The sequence below is a fragment of the Brassica napus genome, unplaced genomic scaffold, assembly GCF_020379485.1.
Source record: "Brassica napus cultivar Da-Ae unplaced genomic scaffold, Da-Ae ScsIHWf_57;HRSCAF=97, whole genome shotgun sequence".
NCBI lineage: Eukaryota > Viridiplantae > Streptophyta > Magnoliopsida > Brassicales > Brassicaceae > Brassica > Brassica napus.
The window spans coordinates 13,056-28,872 of record NW_026016639.1 but is presented as its reverse complement, the minus strand read 5'-3'; the positions used below and the strand labels follow the sequence as shown (position 1 = coordinate 28,872).

General features: G+C 39.0%; 2 protein-coding genes and 1 long non-coding RNA gene across 3 annotated transcripts; 2 read left to right on the top strand and 1 right to left on the bottom strand.

Moving 5' to 3' along the window:
* Positions 1-263: 263 nt before the first annotated feature.
* Positions 264-3,651, top strand: LOC106414983. Its single transcript, XM_048774890.1, has 2 exons — positions 264-666; positions 1,157-3,651. The coding sequence occupies exon 2, from the start codon at positions 1,162-1,164 to the stop codon at positions 3,499-3,501; it is 2,340 nt and encodes a 779-aa protein (XP_048630847.1). The 5' UTR covers positions 264-666; positions 1,157-1,161; the 3' UTR covers positions 3,502-3,651.
* An 839-nt stretch (positions 3,652-4,490) lies between these two features.
* LOC125604612 (uncharacterized protein At3g43530-like) lies at positions 4,491-8,477 on the bottom strand. Its single transcript, XM_048774889.1, has 6 exons — positions 7,629-8,477; positions 7,475-7,555; positions 6,149-6,907; positions 5,914-6,075; positions 4,942-5,821; positions 4,491-4,860 (listed from the first exon to the last, which is right to left on the bottom strand). The coding sequence occupies exons 1-6, from the start codon at positions 8,163-8,165 to the stop codon at positions 4,595-4,597; spliced, it is 2,685 nt and encodes an 894-aa protein (XP_048630846.1). The 5' UTR covers positions 8,166-8,477; the 3' UTR covers positions 4,491-4,594.
* Positions 8,478-9,584: 1,107 nt separating this feature from the next.
* LOC111214650 lies at positions 9,585-10,565 on the top strand. Its single transcript, XR_002664018.2, has 2 exons — positions 9,585-9,899; positions 10,215-10,565. It is a non-coding gene; the product is annotated as an uncharacterized LOC111214650 (long non-coding RNA).
* The last annotated feature ends 5,252 nt before the right edge of the window (positions 10,566-15,817 follow it).

Sequence of the window (15,817 nt, the reverse complement as noted above, 5' to 3'; positions counted from 1 at the left end):
AGCACTAAATAAGATACAGTTGATATGCATTTTTGAATCCATCCACACCACTTATCACTGAAGCCCATTCTCCTCATCACTATGTCTAAAATCTGCCATTCCACATTATCAAAAGCTTTGGCTTTGTCCAACTTTAAAGCCATAAACTCTGTTTTTAGATTCTTAGTATGGAGAGAATGCATAAGCTCATGAGCTATAAGCACATTATCAGTGATAAGTCTATCAAGACTGGTTCTCTGAAATAACTCTATCTAACCAGAGATGGACAATGATCTATAACAGACCAAAAAGACAAAAAGAAGTCTACATAGACCAATTGTGATCTATCATGGACCAAGGGCTGGTAAATTACCAATTTGCCATTAATGAAAGTGGCATGTGAACCATTGGATCAAATAATGGAAACTCTAATCTCGGTCGTCCAATTTTCTTCTTCCTTTCTCTTTCTCTCGCCTGGGTCCCACCCAAAATCCATATTAACTCCCTCACATCTTCATCTTCTTCATTACTCAACCACCCACGAAAATTCATTTCAATCACCAACCAAAGTTCTCTTCTTCAAGTTTTTATCCACAAACCTTTAATTCTGTTTCTTAGGGTTCTTCTACAGCTTTTCTCGTCCTTGAAACAGCAAATGTGCCTCGTCCTTGGTCTTGAAATCGCTTGGTAAGTGTATACTCTCTCCCTCTCCTTCTCTCTCACTCTTCTCTTCTTTTTTATTTGTTTTCTGTTTAGTTTTAGTCCCATAATATGTATGTTACCATTATGAGTCAGGTTCCATGGTTTAAGATAACGTTCTTATAGTATGAATCATGATATTGTAGATTAAATCATTTTTTACATTGGTTACACTGGTACAACAGACGTTGAGTACACCTGGTAAACCTGGTAAAACTCGTTAAGAATAACACTAGTACAACTAGTAAACCTGGTACAACTCTAAGTAACACTGAATAAGACTATGGGTAAAACTTGTATAACTCTTAGTAGTCCTTTGACAAGTCAAATACTAGTATAACTAGTATAACTTATAAACGACTGTTACATGTAAACCAGTATAACTGGTAATACTAGTATAACCCGTATTTTAGCGACTTTAGAACTCGTATAACTGATATAACTTGTAAGCTGTAATGTTGGTTTTAACTCTTTTCAGGAACTATGGATGGTACTGGAGCTGTGGTGATACATTTTGATCATGGTGGAGACAAAAATATTTATACATTAGTAATGAGAGGAAAATATGAGGAGATAACCTATTCTCGCTTGGTTGATAGAATAGGCAAGAAAATGAATATCGATGTAGCTGCGACGAAGCTTCAACTGAGCTACTATCCCCTGGTCGTGGATAATAAGAGGCCTTGTTATATTTTGGATGATGAAGATGTTTTAGGATATTTAATGGAGGTGGATAGGAAAAACCGGCGTAGTGTTTTGCATGTGGAGTTTTCCGAAAATATCTCAGAAAATCAGAGTAACGAGCAGTTTTCTATGAACGAGGAAATTCAGATTGATGCCAGAGCTAATGATGGTATGGCTGGAGTTGAGGAGTTGGCAATTGTTCCTCAAAACCAATCAGATGGGTATAATCATGAGGAGTTAGCAATTGTTCCTCCAAGACAATCAGATAGGTATGAGCATGAGGATTGCAATGAAGAGGGTGATGAAATGAATGATAGGGAGGAGTTGCCGGCTGTTACACCATCTGTAGACACAATTGTCAATGCTGAGTGGGATGATGGTATTGATATGAGTTTGTATCAAGAATTTGCGACTAAGGAAGAGCTGAGGAATTTAGTGGACGCAGGAGTGCATTCGAATTGTTTTGAGGTTGATATAATCAAGACGAATCGTACTGTTTATGTATTGAAATGTCGTGGGGTTGGATGCAGATGGTATTTACGAGCTGCAAGGCTGAAAAACTCAGCCTTTTTCAGTGTCAGAACGTATAGAAAGATGCATACGTGTACTCGGGGAGAGGGAAGTGTAACCAAGAGGGGGAAAAGAGGAACACCAAGCTTGGTCGCAGGAGTGGTGCATGAAGATTATCCAGGCCAATACAAGACTCCAGATCCAAAGTCTCTCATAAAGTTGGTGAAGAACAAACTAGGTGTCACGGTTTCATATTCTACAGCTTTGAGAGGGAAACACAAAGCTGTCAGTGATTTGCGTGGTAACCCTCAGGAGAGTTTTGCTAGACTTCCATCTTACTTGTACATGTTAGAAAGAATGAATCCTGGTACCATCACAAGATTAGTAGTGGATGAGAAGAAGCAGTTTAAGTATATGTTCTTTGCGCTTAAAGCTTGCATCGAAGGGTTTCAAGCAATGAGGAAAGTGATAATAATGGATGGAACTCACCTGAAGGGTGTGTATGGAGGAGTGCTTCTCATTGCCACTGCTCAGGATCCAGATCATCATCATTATCCCCTCGCTTTTGCGGTAGTAGATGGTGAGAAAAATGCGAGCTGGGAGTGGTTTTTGACTATACTGAAAACTTTGATACCAGATGATCCTCAGCTTGTTTTTTGTACTGATAGAAACCAATGCATCATCAAGAAGGTGCACGAGGTGTACCCAATGGCGATCCATGGATATTGCATTTTTCACTTGTCTAATAATGTTGCCGGAGCATGCAGCAAAGTTAACAAGAAAGGGGTTGCCAGAAAGTTTAGAAAAATTGCTGGTATGTACACAGAGGTCGAGTTCAGAAAAAGCTACAATGATTTCAGGAGAACGTTGCCTCAAGCCGCTGAGTATCTAGATGAGAGTGTTCATGAGACCAAATGGGCAAGATGTCAATTTCCGGGAGAAAGGTACAACATAGATACAACCAACACTGTTGAATCAATCAATGGTGTTTTAAAGGAACCAAGGAAATATGCATTGTTGCCAATGCTTGATGTGATCATTGGGAAGATGGTAGAATGGTTTAACAAATATCGTGATTTATCTTTACGCGTTCCAGAGAGACAGATACTAATTCCCTACGTGCATGGGATATTGCATCACAGTTATCCGAAGGCAAAAAAGCTCACGGTGATGGAGCTAAACAGATTTGAACGTCAGTACACTGTGATTGGCAAAGATGGTCAAGGTTATTATGTTGATTTAGGCAACGGAACATGCCAGTGCAAGTGTTTTGATATTGATCGGTATCCTTGTGTGCATGCACAGGCTGCGATCATCGCGCGTGGAGAAATGTCTGAAGACTATTGTTCTAAGTATTATTATATGGAGCAGTGGACTTTGGCATATTACAAGACAATATATCCAGTGCCTCATCATTCATTATGGGAAAGTTATGAAATTCCAGATGAAATCCTATCTCAGGTTGTCTACCCTCCGCATGTGGAAAGAAAGAAAGGAAGACTACAAGAAACTAGATTTCCATCAGCTGGGGAATATCGGAGGAAGAAAAAGAAGAAGTATCCACCATTGGTGTGTGAGAATGATGGAATTGACAGCGATGAAAGTGGAAGCGATGGAATTGATGAATGAGTCTTACTTATGTGTTATGGAACTTGCTTATGTCTTGTGAGTCTTACTTATGTGTTATGGAACTTGCTTAGTCTTGTGAGTCTTACTTATGTGTTATGAAACTTATTTATGTGTTGTAGAACTTATTTATGTAATGTGTTGTTTCTGTCAGGTACAACAGGTACAATTGGTAAAACTTCATTAAACCTAACATTCATGTTTTTGTGTTGTTATACTGGTACAACTAGTAAAACTAAAAATAAGTTATACTGGAATAACTAGTTCAACTATGTCTAGTTTACTAAAATAGGTTCTACTGGAATAACTAGTACAACTATGGAGGATCTGAAATTTAAATATTATTTTAGGTTTTTTCATATTAATAAAACATTCAAATGGTCTAATTTTAAGTGTTTGGATAGGTTTCTTTGTGTTTTGTATTGTTTTTTTTTTTTTTCTGGATTTCTACCTCCATCACAAAAGTTTGCTTGATCTACCTTATACTTTTAAGGTTTGTTAACATATTTGTCCACATATTTTTTGAAAAACATACATGACAAGTATTTTCACAATAGTGATGATTTCATTGTATCCGGGCAAACACATGTTAACATAAATGAGTGGTACAACTTAGATAATGGTATTTCTCTTTGGTACAACTAATATATTCAGGTTTCACTGCCAAAGTACAACTCTGTACAAACTAGTATAACTAATAAACTAGTACAACTTTGTGCAAGCCAGTATAACTAATAAATTAGTACAACTTTGTAGAAACCAGTACAACTAAAAAACTAAAACAACTTTGTGTGCATAATGAGTTTCAAATAAGTGGATTCCCAGATAAGTCCTACACTTTTTAATTTAACACTAGGTGTACTAGTTTTTCTAGTTATACTACTTTCATATTTTTTGGCATAGTTGATGCTGTAATGTTGTTTTACTTCCCACCTGTAATTGCAACCTGTTCAACCACCAAGTTTGGATTTAGGTTTTAAAACACACACACATACAAGTTTTAGGTTTTAAAACACACACACATACAAGTTCATCCGTTTTAGGTTTTAAAACAAACACATACAAGTTCCAAAAACAACAACATAGTTCAGCCAAATCAGTTTGGCGTAAAAGGAGACCTCAACAAATGAGAACGCTTGGGCACCCTCTTTGGCATCTCAGCAGGATCCTGTGAATCTCCAACCGAAGCTGTGTTCTCTAAAGCGTCATCAACTCTAACCTCACCTTCCTTCTCCAAAGCATCATCATCTACAACCTCATCTGTCTTGTCCACAACAGCTTTTTCCGCAGCAGCCTTCTCAAATCTCTCTGCAGTGTCTGCCATAATTTGAAGTGTAGATTGCTCATCTCCATCTTCAGTATCTACATTGAACAAAAATACATCCTGACTTAGATCATCATCATTAAAAATAAAATTTGAAGTTATATGTTATCATGACTTACCTTGCATCAACTTCTCAGCCTCTACCTCGATATGTTTCTCACCATCCTTCTCAGCCTCTGCCTCAATCTGTTTCTCACTATCCTTCTCAGCCTCATCACCCTTGTCAGCCTCTGCCTCAATCTGCTTCTCACCATCCTTCTCAGCCTCATCACCCTTGTCAGCCTCATCACCATCCTCGCCCTCCTTATCAGGCTCATCATCACCATCCTTATCAGCCTTATCACCATCCTCACCCTCCTTATCAGGCTCATCATCACCATCCTTATCAGCCTTATCACCATCCTTGTTAGTCTCATCACCATCCTTATCACCATGTATCTCACCCTCCTTATCACCATGCATCTCGCCCTCCTTATCACCAAGTATCTCAGCCTCCTTATCACCATACATCTCGCCCTCCTGGAACGACCAACTTTCTCTCTGGATTTTTTCTTCTTCCAACTCCTTTACTCTTGCTTCCAGAAGACGAATTGTTTCGTCTCTCAATGCAAATCCATCATCCATTCTTTTGTTCAACTTCAACTCTAATTCTCTTAAACTCTCACGACCTGCTTCGCCCCCTGTTTGAACTCCTGCCTCACCCCCTGCCTCGCCTCCTGCCTCGCCTCCTGCCTCTCCTCCTGCCTCGCCTCCTGCCTCGCCCCCTGCCTCGCCTCCTGCCTCCTCTTGTTGCTCTCGGGTTCTCACATCCATCTCATATAGATCCGGCCAGAAGATTTTTTTCCCTGGTTCCATTAGGATCTTGTTCCAACTGTCAACAGCTATGTCTAGCGTATCCGAATCATCTATCAGCTCCAAGTCTTCAAAAGTCCCTTCATCCATTATTTCATACAAAAGGTCTACTTCATTTCCTTTTGGTTCCAAAACACTGATAATCTCCTGAAATGACCAACAACAAATTACACATTTAATTAACTATGAACTTGAAGAAAATGACATAAACAACACTTAAAAAAATTATAAGCTTTTACCTTTGTGTTTCCTAGCGTCCGATAAATCATGTCAAGTGGAAATCCTGTTGTTCCGGTCCTCTTGAACTTCCATTTGCACATTCTTGGACAACCATCAAAACAGTTTGGAACAGGCTCTCTGAATCTTTCCCTAAGGACAGGGATACATTCAAATGCTAATATCTGCACATCATTTCACACAATCACTTTAGTTATATTATAACAAATATGCTTATGAAAAATGTTATTCATATACCTCCAAAGGGTTGATAAACCCAGGAAATACCCACTGTGCATGCTCTGGGATCCCATCACGAAAATGATCCCTTACATGAAAAATCTCCTTCATGCAATCATCAAAGGTGTAACGGCCCCATGGAAATTCGGTGCAAAACTCCAAATCTTCTACTGCTTGGAGAAGGAAATACTCAATGAAGTATCCTGCTTTGGACCTTCCTCTTAAAACTGTAGCCAGAAAGTAAAGAACCGCCATCCTCAGACGATCGCCACTACCATCAAATTTCATCTTCTGAAGTTTCTCCTTAACATCCGCTTCTGTCACTTGCAGACCCTTTTCCTTCCCATCCTTTGTCTTCTTCACTTTAAAATACTTTCTCGCAAACTTCAGTCTCCCTATGCTCTGATAGTTTTCTGGATATGAGTGGCAGTATAAACCAGAGAGGAGGCTATGTTCCCTGATAGAGTATCTAATTGGAACACCGTTTACCCCAAACCAAGCTTGTCGACCCTTCTCTGTATGCATAGTACGAAGTAGCAACATCCACAATCCCATCACTTTTCTTGTTGAGGTACAATCCATGTGGAATATATGCTTGAACTGAGGATGTTCCTGAAACCAACTCTTCTCTGAGGCATCCAACTTACCAATCGTCTTGTTCAGAAAATCGTGTTGATGGCACCTTGAGGAGAGCTTGCAACCCTTTCCATAGTTGCTCGGATTGAAGAAAAAACCAGCAGGTCTGTCAGCTTCTACGGTCATATCATCACTCTCAACCTGAAAAATACAAACAAAATACAAAGAATAAATAACTGAGTTATACAACACATAAACACTTAGTTGTACCAGTTACACTAATTAAATTAAAAATAATATTACTAGTTCTACCAGCAAGCCTAGTTATACAACAACAACACCATCTCATTAAACAGTTATACAAAATACTTCTCTAGTTATACTAGTCAGACTACGTATAAGAAGCGTAGTTGTACCAGTTATATTACTTATAAAAAAAAATTTACTAGTTATCCTGAATTTGTTTACAACATATTATTACCAGTTGCACCATTTTCACTCTTTTAGTTGTACTAGTAATTTAATACTCGGTTGTATTAGTTAGACTAATTATACTTTTCATAGTTATACCAGTTATATTAGTTATAAGAAGTGTGGTTGTACTAGTTATACTAGTTCCATTGATTCTGTTTTACAACATTTTATTACCAGTTGAACTAGTTTCATTCTTTTAGTTGTACTAGTTACACTTCTTATATAATCACTACTTATTTTTTTTTTCGACCCTATGATAAATATTTCTAGAACCATTTAAGTTGACTTGTTTACCGTTCTTGGAGCGTCGTTGTCAATGGCAGCAGATCCAATAGCAGCCTCATGTGAATTTGAATCTATGTTGTTAGATCCAATCTGCTCACGGTTCCTATTTGTTAGTCCAATTTTATCATAAAAATTCCAAAACCATTTTAATTGATTTGTTTACCGTTTGCCCGTCATTGTTAATGGCAGCCTCGGGTGAGCCTGATTCTCTGTTGGTAGAAGTTATTGGAGCTTGCAGTGGATTCTCCGCCTCATTGGGTGTTTGAGTAGGTGATTTTTGTGGCTCAATCGGAACTGATGGGCTTGGCGTACCCTCTCTATCATCCTGCGAAGGTAACTCCGTTGATAGTGGCGGATAATGATCAGGATCGGCTTGATGTTCTGGTGAAGATGCGGTCTGAGGCCGCTTGGTTGGATTGGACGAGGACTCATCGTCTACACCACTGTCTCGCTTCCTCTTCTTCTCTGCGGTTTCAATCTTCTTTTTCTCTGCATCTCTTTTTTTTTTAACGGCTTCTCTCCTCCTTTTCACCGCTGCTTGTTTTTTCTTTATCACAGAGTCTTTCTTCTTCTTTTCCGCCTCAGCTTTCTTCTTCTCCACCGCAGCTTTCTTCTTCTCCACCACTGACTCATTCTTCTTCTTCTTCTCCGGCGCACCTTCTTTGTTCGTTTGTTCGGTGAAACGAGTCTTTGGAGCCATAGTGTTTCAAAGAGTAACACGAAATAGAGAAACAAATGAGATAGAGGGAGATCGTGATGATTGTGGTAGAGTTTGATTAGTGAGATGAGATAGAGGGAAGGGGGAGAGATCGTGAATTTTTTTCTGTTGGTTATGTCGGGGAAGAGGAATTAGGGATTTAGTTTGATTTAGGGGGAAGGATCCGGGAAGGGCACGCGGGTCGGGTTAGTGGGTGGGGTAGGTTGGTTGGATATGTAAATAAGTTAAAGTTTTAGGTTTTATAGTATTTTCAGCTTAATTTCGATTTATTATTAATTCATTAAAAAAATAAAAACAGAAGTGTCCTTTTCCAGATTTTTGTGTGCCCATTTGGTCGATCTCAGCATTTGATTCACCAGAGATTTAGTCTTTTAGCTAAAATTTTAGAAAATAATTTATAAGCCACATTTGAAAGACTAATAGGCCTGTAGTCTTTAATTGAGCTCGGAGAATCCGTTTTCGGGATTAAGCAGATGTGGGTGTGGTTTATGGCAGGGTCTAAATGGTTCCAGTGATGCCTAAAAAAGCCTGCGTTCATGCCTAAATTAATTGTAGTTTGTTGTATCGAGGTGTTTTAAAAGTTGCACAATGACAAAGAATAAAAAGAGACTAATGCTTTTTGATAAAGAAAAAGTTATTTTAATCATTTTAATATTACATATATAGAGTTTGAAATAAATTTATTAGTTTCATATCAGTACCATATACTATGTAATAAACCACACTCTTCGTGGAGCGAGATATTAACAAAATATTAGGTAACAGAAATAGTTTGGTAAAAAATACCTTTTCAAAAATAATAACAAAATATATTTAACTATATTTTAATAATCTGATATAACTAAAATTGTACAAATTTTTTTTAATTCAATTTAAGTATCATGCATATTTCTTAAATTTCAAAATTAATATATTTATATATGTTATCTGGTATAGAGTTTAATTTAGAAGATGTTAAAATAAAATATTTTATATGAATATCTATTAAATGAATTTTTTACTCATATGGTTTTATGATCATTTGTATCTTACTATAAAATTTGTTTTTTAAATCATTAATCATTAAGTTTTCAATGTGGATTTTAAACAGTTTTAGTAATATATTGATGGTTTTTAAAATTAAAATATAACAATTACCAAAAATCTAAAATTTTATTATGTGGTTAGTGTGATTTATCTATTTTAATTGTATAAATAAAAAATGAAAGAAGATACACAAATTGTTATCAAATCTGTATTGTTATAAATCATTTATTTTATATATATTTTAATCACATTAGATGACTCAGTAGCTTTTATTTAAGAAAATAAGAAAAAAATCTCTTTTGTATATTACTAAATTAATTTTATGGTCAGTTATAAAGATATTTAGATGGACCAACATATTTTTTAAAGATACTTTCCTTAAAAATTATTCTAATAACGACACATGACATATTTCATATATTGTAATGATTTTCTAGAGATTACTATCTCAGTTTAGTCAAGTTTCCCTTAAAAGATTCTTTGTAAAACAAAACTAATCGGTCAACATTATCCTATTATATGTATATTATAAGTCGCGGTATATATATAAAATCCCTCTTCTTCCATCATAACCCTTAACTCTCTGTCTTTCTCTGGAATATATAGTATTAGTCTCTTGAAAAATGAAATACGCTTTGTGTTTCGTCTCATCCCTTCTCGTGATTTCTTTCATACTTCTCCTTGCCACAGGTTCATTATTTATATCATAGTAATTCAAAATTTATATTATATGCATAATCTATACACATCCATTTTATATGGAAAACATGTACATTTTATATGCATAATCTATACACATCCATTTTATAATAACATATAGTATCCGTACGGCTTTTAATGTTTACAAATATTAAGTACTAGTACTTTATATATATATATATGTCTGTGAGTGTGTGTGTGTGTGTGTGTGTGTGTGTGTGTAAACACATATCATATGTCACATTATTCTACATGTGAAGTTTCAGAACATACACAGACATATAACCAAATGTTTTTATTTTCTAGAGATGAATCTGGTGGAAGCAAGAGTTAATGGGGAAAGAAGCAAAACTTACGTTATTTGTGGAAACGAAAGAGTATGCAACTGGACCTGCATCTTTAACGAGCATTTCACAAGAGGCCGATGCCGACACTTATATTGTTACTGCTTCCGCTAGCATTTTTAAGATGTGATCTTCATAATGTTAATTACCTTAAAAACATATTATATTATATCTTATCCCTTCTATCCTTGTTAACTAATTATATATTCAGTTAATAACATACTTTAAATATTTTATCTAAACTATTTCATAATTAAAAATAATTAATGTATTTTAATAAGATCTTAAATTTGACTCTACTTTTTTGTTTTTATATATTTTTCCATTGCGACATCGCAAACGGAAAATTTGGATACTGTAGCTAATTTTCGCCCAACAGAATTTTTTAATATGTGAATAAATAAGTCATTTTATAATATCTCATTGTATATTTACACAACAATGCTAAGAAGTAATAAGCTAATAGTTAAAAACATAATATAAAATTCAAACTTAATTGTTCTGATCGTGTATGAATGAATACTTAGACGGTTGAATCATTTGCCACGTAGCAAATTATGGGGGGATGATTGATTGAATAAAATGTTTCAATAAGATGAGGAAGAGAAGGTAATGTTGTATAGGCTTAGATTAGGCACATAGTCTGATGAAGTTACAGAAATTTCTTGAGTAACGAGAAGAAGACCAAGTCGACGAAGAAATGATACGGGTGTCTACTTCTCGATAAATTACCTACAATCCTTATTAAAGTTCACTTTAAATTATCTGTAAGTTGTCTAAAACGCTTAACAAGATTTTTGTTTCGATTTGTCTATAATAACTATAATAATTTTAGATCTCGACTCATTAAAAAAAACAAATGCCCCAAAAAGGTGATCGCTACCAATATATCAAGTGATCCTACACATTCGCTTCAGCTTTTGAATTCCTAAACCATTGTACTATAGAGTATTTGGCTTGAATAAATCTTTATTAACACTCAACACAAGTATATATACATCGTATACTCTAGGGTTATGACAGTATTCTAATGTATTTACATAATGGTCCTTACGGACATCCTTATTGCCTTATACGCCCCCTCAAGATGGAGGAACTCTTGTGACTCCAATCTTGGTGCAGATCTTTTGGAAAGGTCCTCTGGCCAGAGGTTTCGTGAGCCCATCAGCAAGTTGATCGTGAGTCGAGACGTGAGTGACACGCAGCATACCATGTTGTATCTGTCCTCTGACAAAGTGGTAGTCTATCGCAATGTGTTTCATTTTGGAATGGAAGACCGGATTCTGACAGAGATACGTTGCCCCAATATTATCACAGTACACCGTCGGAGTTGAGGGAACACGGACGCCAAGTTCCGTTAGTAAAGAGCAAATCCAGCGAAGTTCCGCAGACGTGTTCGCCACGGCTCTGTATTCTGCTTCTGTGGAGGATCGTGCGACGCCTTTCTGCTTTCTAGAGGCCCATGAGACGGGATGAGAGCCAACATATACGATGTACCCATTCGTGGATACATAATCATCAGAGTCACCAGCCCAATCAGCATCGGAGAAGGCGTGGAGAGACATGTGACTCTGTTTTCTCAAGAAAATGCCATGGCTGAGAGTTCCAGATAAATACCTGAGTACTCGTTTGACAGCGAGCCAGTGATCTGTGGTGGGCTTATGCATGAATTGCGAGAGCCGATTTACAGAGTACGAGATGTCTGGTCTCGTAAGGGACAAATATTGAAGGCTTCCCACGATTTGGCGATACTCTCTTGGATCAGGTAGTGGTGTTCCCGAGTCGAGCTTGAGTTTGGGCAAGGACGCCATAGGGGTTGACACGGGTTTGGCATGAAGCATATTGGTTTTGGTGAGCAGATCAGTCACATACTTTCGTTGCATCAGATGTAAGCCATCCTTGTTCCGGATCGCTTCTATACCCAGAAAATAACTCAAATTGCCCATGTCTTTGATTGAGAACCGTCGTGCCAACGTATCTATCACTTGTTGCACCAGCAGAGTCGACGAGCCAGTGACTAAGATATCATCCACATACACTAGCAAGTAGACGAACTCTTTACCTTGCTTCAGTATGAAGAGAGAAGTGTCCGACAATGAGTTGTGAAACCCCGTGGTGATAAGGAACTTGTGAAGTTCAGAGTACCAGGCCCTTGGCGCTTGTTTCAGGCCGTATAACGCTTTCCGGAGGCGGCAAACTTTATGTGGATTATCAGCATCTACAAACCCTGGGGGTTGGCAAATGTAGACCTCTTCCTGTAGCGTGCCTTGCAAGAAAGCTGTGTTGACGTCAATTTGACGGACAGGCCATGAGTTGTTAACCGCTAACCCCAGCACTATACGTATAGTCGTGGGCTTGATCACCGGACTGAAGGTGTCTGTGAAGTCAATTCCAGGTTGTTGATGATAGCCCTTCGCAACTAGTCGAGCCTTATAGCGATCAATTTCACCATTGGGTTTATATTTGATCGTGAAGATCCAGTGACACCCAACAATGTTCATGCCTGCACATGCTTCTTCCAAGTCCCATGTATGATTCTGAACTTGGGAGTTGAATTCTGCAAGCATTGCAGCACGCCACTTTGGGTGCTTCATTGCTTGCTGCCAAGTCGTGGGGATCCAGTGAGGATCTTCTTGAAGGTTCACTGTGAGGTTGTAGCGTGACACTGGTTTGATGATGTTGTTGCGCGAACGTGTCGTCATCGAGTGTCGCGGTGGTTCAGTTGGTGCTGAGGTTGTTGCTGGTGGAACCTCTGTTTCAGAGGTCGAAGCATGTTGAGGTTGTGGAGCAACCTGATCTGTGTCGACGTCACGAGTATCATTGGGCGCCTGAGACCTTGTTGGTGATGGTGACAACGAGGGCTGTGGTGAAGTCGCAGAGCTCGTGGGCGAGCTTTCCATTGTCGTAGACGTCGAGTGTACGAGTGGAGGTGTGGGATGTATGACAGTGTGGGGTTGATGGAAAAAGGGGGTTGTAGGTGGTTCAGGTGGTGTGGTTGGATGTCGCAGCTGTTGATATGGGAACTGGTTTTCATTAAAGCGAACATGGCGAGAGGTATAAACTCGGTCTGTTGTTGGGTCTAGGCACAGATAAGCACTTTGGGACAAGGAATATCCTATGAATATGCAGGGAGTTGATCTGTTCTCAAGCTTGTTTGGCGCATATGGCCGAAGCCAAGGATAGCATAAGCACCCAAAAGTTCGGAGCTTGGTGTAGTTGGGTTGGGTGATAAATAGTTTCTGGTATGGGGACTGGTTGGAGAGGACAGGAGTGATCAAGCGGTTTATGAGAAAGACCGCGGTTGCAAAGGCTTCAGGCCAGTAGGTTAGTGGCATCTTCGCAGTGGAAAGAAGCGAGAGACCAGTTTCAACGATGTGTCTGTGTTTCCGTTCAGACAGACCGTTGTGTTCTGGGGTGTGGGGTGGTGTGGTGAGGTGGGATATGCCATGTGTAAGGAGATAGGATCTGAGTGCTAAGAACTCTCCTCCATTATCCGAATACAGGTTTTGTATTTTGGTTTGAAAACGAGTCTCGACAAGGGGTTTAAATTGGGTAAAGACGGTTTTGACTTGGGATTTTGCAGAGAGAGGAAACATCCATGTGTAACGGGTAAAGTGATCAACCAAGACAAGGTAGTATTTTTGGTTTTTGTTTGAGAGAACAGGGGATTGCCACACATCAGTAAAGAGATATTGAAGTGGCTGAGAAGAAACAATGGAACTTTGGTGAAAGGGTAACTTATGAGTTTTATTAAGCAAGCACTCATTGCAAGGAAAAACACACATAGAAGTGTTTAAGCAGGGTAAAGAAAACTTAGAAACAACAGATTTAAGAGTAGATAAAGAGGGGTGGCCAAGCCGGTTATGCCATCGATCAAGGGTTGCTTTGGTATCGGGATAGACTGCATGCGCGGATGGGTTAAGGGTAGGCTTAGGCCACTCGTACAACTCAGCCTTCGTTCGACCTTGGAGCAGCTGCACCCCCGAGCTGAGATCCTTCACCTGAAAATGAGCAGGAAAGAATTCCACAGAAACCTGATTAGCATTGCAGAGACGATACACTGAAACCAAATTTTTGTTGACATTCGGAACACACAAAACATCATTAAGTTTGAGAGGTCTAGAGGGAGTAGGAATAGTCATACAACCAGTGTGTGTGATCGGCATTGTGGAGCCATCTGCGATTGCTACTTCTTCTCCACCATTGTAAGGTTGATGGAGTGCAAGATTGTTGAGGTCAGACGTCAAGTGATGTGTTGCACCGCTATCAAGTAACCATGGATTGGCATTATAGGGAGAGGCCATCACATAGTTCGCCCTTGGTTGCCAAGGTTGATTCATTGGTGAGAACTGGTTTCCTGCCGACTGGTTTTGACTACACGTGCGTGCACTATGTCCAAAGACACCACACAGTTGGCAACGGCCTTGATAGCCTCGAGGTGTGTTCTGTCGAGGATGGTTTGCTGAAGGCGTGTGAACCTGTTGGTTTTGCTGCCAAGTTTGTCCTCCACGATGGCCTCCTCGTCGGGAGTTGTTGGATCTGTTATTGTTGGATCCTCTGTAGTTGGTGTAGTTTGCCGTCACAGGTGCTGGAGGTTCAGTGATGACCGCAGTTTGGAGTTTGGCTTCTTGATTGATCATCTTCTCATGAAGCTCAGCTAACGATGGTGCTGTGTCTCGGCTCTCAACCTGATCAACCATCGTTTTGTATTCCTCTGGAAGACCTCCGAGGATCTTCTCTATCTGATCTTCATGATCCATTGGTTTTCCAAGAAGTGCGAGTTGATCAAACCGTGTGGTCAGACCTTGATAGTACTCGTTGATTGATTTGCTGCCTTTGGACCAGTTATCGACTTGCTGCTTCAGTTGTTTGATGTGCCCTCTGCTCGGTTTTGCATACGTTGAGTTGAGGGTCGACCAGATCTCTGCAGCCGTGTTTGTTGTCGACAGGATCGGTTGAATAGTTGTGGTGATTGCGCCTAGGAGACCACTGTAGATCAGTTTGTCTTGGCGTTTCCAGAGAGAGTAGGCGGGATTAGGAGCTTCACCCGCATCTGTTGTGATTGTAGCCGGGGGGATTTCAGCAGAGCCATCAAGATGACCTGCGAGATCGTATCCATCAAGTAATGCGTGTACTTAACGATTCCACATGAGGAAGTTGGAGGCTGTGAGTTTCGTCACGTTCGTCATGTTGATGTTGAGGAGGGTGGGGTTTTGCGAGACTGTGATAGTCTCATTCATGAACGCCGGTGAGTTTGAGGTTGTAGACATCGTGACTACAATGGAGAATAAGCGTGAGAGATTTGAAAATTTAGGGTGGCGGCTTGTGTTTAGGTTTTAAGCCTGCTCTGATACCATATAGAGTATTTGGCTTGAATAAATCTTTATTAACACTCAACACAAGTATATATACATCGTATACTCTAGGGTTATGACAGTATTCTAATGTATTTACATAATGGTCCTTACGGACATCCTTATTGCCTTATATGTACTTCATATATGTAGGACAAATTTCTTAAGTAGCATAAAGAGTTTTTACCACAAAATATTACACAATAAGGAA